We start from the raw sequence: 7,117 nt of genomic DNA on the forward strand, positions 1-7,117 counted from the left end.
CCTGCCTCTGCCTCCCGAGTGCTGGGATTAAAGGCCTGCGCCACTAGGCCCGGCTCCAGGGAGCTCTTGATCAACCCATCTCTATCAGTCAGTGATGACATGACACACACCACAGCCAAGACAGTCTTTTTACATAAGTGCTGGGAATTTGAGGGTCTCATGCTGGCAGAGCAAGTGCCAAACCATCTGCACAACCTGAAAAGAGTGAAAAATGCTGCCCTTAACAGGGGGCTGGGCAAATAAACCACAGTATGCTCATCTCATGCAATTCACTGCAGCCATTAATAAGAACAAGGTGGCTGGCGATGGTGGTGGCCCAGGCTTTTAGTCCCAGTACTCAGGAGGCAGAGGCGGGCAAATCTCTGAGTTTAAGGCCAGCCTGATCTACAGAGTGAGTTTCAGGACAGCCAGGGCTACACAGGTAACCTGTCTCAGGGTGAGGTTGAACCTGTTTAAGACATAGACACAAAGTACAGAGGAAAATGAGCAGACCTTCGGGTGGTGGCATGCCTTTAATCGCCAACACTCAGGAAGGCAGAGGCAGGTGGGTCTGAGTAGCCCAACTTGGTTTACAGAGTGAGCTCCAGGACAGTGGGGTTACACAGAGAAACCCTATTTCAAAAAAAAAAAAAAATTAATACCAGAAGAAAAAAAAAAGGAAAATGGGCCATGTAGTCCTTTTGTACTTGGAATGTGTGCTTTGCTGTGTATAAACAGAAGGTTTGGAAAATGGTGATGATAGTTGCCCTTTAGGGGGATGAGGGAGGGGGTTCTGAGAGCATGGTACCAACTTTGTTTTTATAACTTAAAACCCTTTGTATTATATTAGCGAGCTTTAAGAACAATGTTCACCCACAGAGGGATCCCACTGCGACTCGACAGGAGTTTGGTGCTCAATAACTCCAAGAACCTTCAAGGCGGATGCTACAACCTAACAGACAAGCGTCCTGAGATTCTCTGAGGGGCTCGGGGAAGGGATGATGGTGTATTTTACTTTTTGGCGGGTACACTCTCGGAGTTTATGTACAGGAGGGATGATTATCAAGATGGTGAGCAGTTATCCCCACAGTCGGCATGGACCGGAGTTCAAGGACAACGTCAGACCTCATAGTCACTTATCCTTTCTAAAATAACATAAGTTCGTGTCTGTGCTTGTAAAATCTGCTGTCTTTCTGGATTTGTCTGGAGAAACGGCTGGCCTCGGGCTCCTGGCAATTCCCCGGCCTCCGCGTCGGGGGCGCTGGGATCCCAGATGTGCACCACTGCAGGAGCTGGCAATTCTTACGCACGTTTATTGCATAGGCTGGAGACTCCGGAGTCGTGCCGCGCGCGGCCCCTCTCCGCCTCCTCCTCCGCACCGTGCACAGCGCGGGGCCGGGCCGGGCGCCACTTACTTGTCTGGGACGCGGGGTGCTCCTGGCTCCTCTGGAAGGGGTACCTGAAGAGCAGCTTATTGCCCCTGCTGCCCGAGCTCACCAGGATCACGCTGATGGGGCTGGTATTGTCCCCCATCCTGCGGGAGCCCGGGCGTGCGCCTGAGAGGAGCTCGCGTGGGTACGGCCCAAGCCGAAGGCAGGCGCCGGGCCCGCGGCGACACAGAGGAAGCCGGTGCCTCGGCCTCGGCGCTCACTCTCGCGAGATTTCGCCGAGCGGCGCGCCACGGCCCCCGCGCATGCCGGGACAGCCGACTGCGCCGGCGCGACGCCTTGGCGGACCCTCCTGGCTCTCGCTAGGGGAACCTGTCTGCAGTTTAAAGTCATACATTTGATTTAACCAAAGCGTATAAACTGAAAACTGTGAGAAAGGCAGGAGCGGTGGTCGGGATTGTACTAGTCTGCGCATCACGTAACAGTCATGTTTGCAAACTTGACAAAGAGAGAAAATAGTCGTATTTCACCACCACCACCCCGCCCCACAACTATTACTCAATGAGAAGGTACCATTCGAATATTTGCCAGTGTCCAGGAGTTGCACTTACGTTTGCCCTTTGATGGTTTGGATGTGTGATGTGAAAGGGATGACTAACTCATTTTGCAAGCCTTTATCCCAGTCATGTGTGATTTGAGTGTTGCGTGAGGTCAGGAGTAGGAAGGGGACGTCAGGCTGGGAGGGAGGCAGAGAGATGGAGCCAGGTGCCTGGGATGGGTCGTGGGACCTTCCCACGGAAACAGCGGGAGTGCATAGGGACCGGGGCACTTGAGCCAGGCAGGACTGTGGTCCAGGCTTCCCCTCTTACTCCCCTGGGCCATTCTGCTACTTGATTAGCCAGAGCCTTGGGACTCCAGTTGATGCCTCTGGGATAGGAAGGCCTAAACCAAGGAGCCCAGAGTTTCCCCAGCTATGATCTCTGGACCCATTTTTTGACAGCAACCATCACAGGAGTATTCACAGTGTAATTTTCTATGTAATTAATAGTGACAGCCAGGCTTGGTGGTGGAGACCTGTATTTCCAGCTACTAGGGAGACTGGGGTGTAGGATAGGAAGTTAAAGCCAGGCAGGGCAGCTCATTGAGGCCTTCTCAAAAAGGGAAAGAGATGTTGCTGGTTAGTGAGCACTTGGCATTACATATGAGGCCCTGGGTTCAATCTTTTCTACCGCCGCTAGCTCTGAAACGGACATGGTAATAATGATGAGTGTGAGGAAATTATGATATCCTAGTCTACAGAGGTCTGGTGTACTCCCCCCGGAGGCTGCCTTACCCAATACTGACAGCACTGGATAGGAGAACCCAGGACTAACTAACCTGGGTGCATCACCTCAACTCCCAAGGTGTCCACATCATTGCGAAGAAATACCATCAGCTATTACAAAAATCAAAACGTAGGGTCACACTGTGGCCTGTGGATGAGTGGACTCCACTGGGGACCCCAGTTTCCCCACCAGAAGCTGGATTTGAGCTGTTGTGGAGGAGTGGAGCCAGCCTGAGCTCTGCAGGGCATACCTTGTGACTCTGATGTTAAAGTCTTATGGAAGCGAGGCTTCATTTCAAATGTAAAATAATGTGGATTCAAGACCCCTTCTGCAGAAGTAGACCTTTGGAAACTGGAACTTTGGACCCTTGTGCCCCATCCCCCAAGGTCTCCCTTGGGTAGAGTAGGAAGCCATATGGGTGCCAGGCCTTATCTGTCCTGTNACTTGCTCAGGCCAAGGGCTGGGTGGAGCTCACAGACACTATCTGGGAGCCACCTTCTCTACTGAGTGTTCCTCTCCAAGAAAGCCACTCACCCACAACAGAAATAGTTTTTGTTGTTGTTGTTTTGTTTATTTGTTTTTGGTTTTTGTTTTTCGAGACAGGGTTTCTCTGTGTAGCCCTGGCTGTCCTGGAACTCACTTTGTAGACCAGGTTAGCCTCGAACTCAGAAAGCCGCCTGCCTCTGCCTCCCGAGTGCTGGGATTAAAGGCGTGCGCCACCACGCCCGGCTCACCAGAAATAGTTTTAAACACTCTGCCCTGTCCTGAATCCTATGGCTAGAGATGACCCTTCATCACACTGAGCCCGAAGTTGAGTCTAAAGTTATCAGAAAGGTTTAATTGGTGAAGCTGAATAGATGAGGTTAATTTGCCGCCCATGGTCACCTTTCCTGGGGGATCTACAGAATGACCCCCCCCCCTTGGTCTGGTTTCTTCTACTTGATTGAACAGACAGACCTTATCTGAGTCAAACTGCTCAAGTTCAAAATGTGCCTGGAGCTTGCAGATCTGATTATAGATCAGCAGCTCCAGCATCCTGGACTCCTCACAGGGCCAGGCTCTTTGCGTCCACAGGGTCCACAGGTTGTGAAGCCAAGATGGCCTCTACCCAGTCAGCAACCCAGCCCACAGCAAATCGTTCAGCTATTTCTCGTCTGGGTTGGAACCACAGGCACTGTTTATAACCTCCTTGAGTGTCTATGCCCTTACCTTAAAACCAAACCAAACCAAAGAAAGCCCCACCAACGACAGAACTGCTCTTACAGAGTGGCTCTGAGGGTTGAGTGTTTGGTGCCATGTGAGGGAAAGCACTTGATAAATGTCATTGACCGATGTCACACAAAAGAATCCACTACACAGGAAGGCTCTGTAAAGCCCTTAAAATGTGCTTATACTCTCTCTCTTAACTCTGATATTTGGCTGTGCCTTTATTCTCTTTCTTTTGTTTTGTTTTGTTTTTGTTTTGAAACAGAGTTTCTCTGTGTAGCCCTGGATGTCCTGGAACTCACTCTGTAGACCAGGCTGACCTTGAACTCACAGAGATCAGCCTGCCTCTGCCCCCTGAGTGCTGGGATTAAAGGTGTGCACCACTGTGCCCAGCTACTCTTTATTTTACTTTATTTTATATTCTGATTTTATTTAAGACTGGGGAATCAGAAATTCAAGATCATCCTTGGCTATATATATTGCACTTGAGGCTAGCTCTAGATACACAAAACCCTGTCTACCCAAAAATCAAAGAAAAGGGAATAAATAAAAAAAAACATAAGCAGCAAGGCCTGGCAGCGCATATCTGTACGTATCAACAACCCTGGGACACACACTATGTAGCTCAGCCTGACTGCAAACTCACAACAATCCACCTGCTCCAACCTCCACAACTGGAAAGCATTACAATCATACGCCACTACTCTTTAGTTTAAGATTACAAACCTGCCAGGCAGTGGTGGCGCATGCCTTTAATCCCAGCACTAGGGAGGCAGAGGCAGGCGGACCTCTGTGAATTTGAGGCCAGTCTCGTCTACAGGGCTACTAGTTTCAAGATAGTCAGGACTACACAGCGAACTCCTGTCTCTCAAAAAAAAATTGCAAACTGTTCACAACTACTCATCAGAATAAGGCAGAATCGGAGATATATCTCAGTGTAGAGTGTCGGCTTCGTATGCACAAGGCTCGAGGTTTGGTTTCCAGTGCTAGGAGAGGCACTACACACTACAGTGTTGGGGAGACATAAAAACATGTAAAAATGACAAAGAAATTATATCCATACTATTTTTCAATTTCTGACACATCAGTTAGACCAGGGCAACAGAAAAATAAGCATCTAAAAAAAGAAAGGAAGGAAGGAAGGAAAGAAGGAAGGAAGGAAGGAAGAAAGAAAGAAAGAAAGAAAGAAAGAAAGAAAGAAAGAAAGAAAGAAAGAAAAAGAAAATGAAAAAGAAGCATCTAGATTCTTCAGAAAGAGGGAATCCAGTAGCCAGTGAAGTCATGAAAAAGGGCACAGCCTCACTCACCACCAGGAAAGGAAATGGAAACCACAAGGGAATCACTGTGTCCTGACCAGAAAGGCTAAATCAAAGGACCAGCTGTGCCAGATGTTGGGGAGGGAAACTCACACCAGTCACAGAAATGTAAATTGGCCATCATATGGAAAAGTCCCCCGTTCTTTTTCTAACGTTGAAATTGCATGTGTCAGGACTGGCACATGGCTCAGGTGGGAACGTGCTTGCATAGCCTGCAGGAAGCCCTGGCTTCAGTCCCCAGCAGCACACAAACTGATTGTGGTGGCACATGCCTGCAATCTCAGTACTCAGAAAGTAGAGGCAGAAGGAGTGCAAGCCCAGGGTCATTCATGGCTACCTAGGAAGTCTGAGGCTAGCCTGGGATACACGAGACCCTGACAGAGTTGTGGTGGGGAGAGGAGGGAGGGAAAAGAAAGAACACTTGGGTTGTTTCCACTTCAGGGTGTGATGGAGAATATTGTTGCAATGGCCCTGACAGAAGGCCAGCAGTTAGTTACACTACAGCTGATGGCTTCAAGAGAGGCCTAAAGAACTGCCTTCCTGTGGTTTATTGGCTATTCTAAACAATCCAAAGAGAATAACCGCTGTATTTGAAAGAAGCAACAACAGTGATGCTCTTGCTACACACACACTCCCATGTTGCATTTCTCCTGAGTGTATATGTAGCAATGGAAATACAACAAGACCATGTGGTAAGACCACATACAACTTTTACCTATCGACCTGGCTGTCTGGTTGTCCATTTGTCTATCTGTTTGTTTATTTATGGACAGGAGCTTTCTACATAGGATAGCCCTGGCTGTCCTGAAACTGCCTACACAGACCAGGCTGGTCTCAAGCTAACTAAGATCCCCCTGTCTCTGCCTCCCAGTGCTGGGATGGATAGTGTGCACCACCACACCCTGCACCCTGCCTTTAACTTTTTGAGGAACTACCAAACTTCTTCCCAGTGCGCACCCCTTTCTCTCTCTCCATTGCATCTTATCCAGATTGCAATTTCTTTACATATTCTCTAGCATTTTTATTTTGTCTATTTGTTTGTTTGCTTGTTTGTTTGTTTTTCAGTGTAGCCCTGGCTATCTTGGAACTCATTCTGCAGACCAGGCTGGCCTGGAATTCCTCAGAGATCTGTCTACCGCTGTCCCCCAAGTGCTGAGACTAAAGTCTTGTGCCGCCGTCCTGGCTTTAGCTTCTCTTTTTAATTATGGCTATCCTAGTAGCTGTGAAGTAGTATACACAGCATTTAAAAGTTTTTTATAAGATTTGTATATGTGAGTACACCGTTGTTGTCTTCAGACACACCCGAAGAGGAAATCAGATCCCATTACAGATGGTTGTAAGCCATCATGTGGTTGCTGGGAATTGAACTCAGAACCTCTAGAAGGGCAGCCAGTGCTCTTAACCACTGAGACATCTCTCCAGCTTGGTATACACAACATTTCTCTGTTTTTGATACAGTGTCTCAACAATGCAACTCAGGTTAGCTTGCAGAACTTACTATGTAGCCCAGCCTCCAGTGTGTGACAATTGACATGACTTCCCTTCCTAAAGGCCGGGATCACAGACAGTCATCATCTTGTCTGGTGTTTATTTCCTTTGGAGAAATAGTCAAAAATCCACTAGCTAATAAACATCTGACATTCACATGAACAAATAAAAAAGAGACACTGGAGAATTGACTCAGCGGTTAAGAGCACATGCTAATCTTCCAGAGGATCCAAGTTTGGTTTTCTAGCACTCATATTAGGTGACTCACCTGTAACTCTGAACTCCAAGGGATCTGGTGTTGTCAGGGCTTTGCAGCTACACACACACACACACACACGTAAATAAAAATAATAAATATAAATAAAAGAATAAACACAAAGGAATCAACTGACATATAGCATCATGCCAAGTAAAA

The 7,117-nt window shown here is 48.0% G+C and overlaps 1 protein-coding gene across 4 annotated transcripts in view; it reads right to left on the minus strand.

The window, feature by feature from the left end:
* Nprl3 (NPR3 like, GATOR1 complex subunit) overlaps window positions 1–1,677 on the minus strand; it is a 36,532-nt gene extending 34,855 nt beyond the window's left edge. For 3 of the 4 annotated variants that reach the window (XM_021211595.1, XM_021211592.1, XM_021211593.1), the window contains exon 1: window positions 1,395–1,677. Coding sequence is in view for 3 of the 4 variants with exons in the window: in XM_021211592.1 (XP_021067251.1) it covers window positions 1,395–1,512 (118 nt within the window). In the remaining variant the exon portion in view is untranslated. The remainder of the gene's footprint in view (window positions 1–1,394) is intronic. The other variant, XM_029545961.1, reaches the window with a different exon arrangement.
* Between the last annotated feature and the right edge of the window lie 5,440 nt (window positions 1,678–7,117).

This window comes from Mus pahari, chromosome 14, assembly GCF_900095145.1.
Source record: "Mus pahari chromosome 14, PAHARI_EIJ_v1.1, whole genome shotgun sequence".
Classification (NCBI taxonomy): domain Eukaryota; kingdom Metazoa; phylum Chordata; class Mammalia; order Rodentia; family Muridae; genus Mus; species Mus pahari.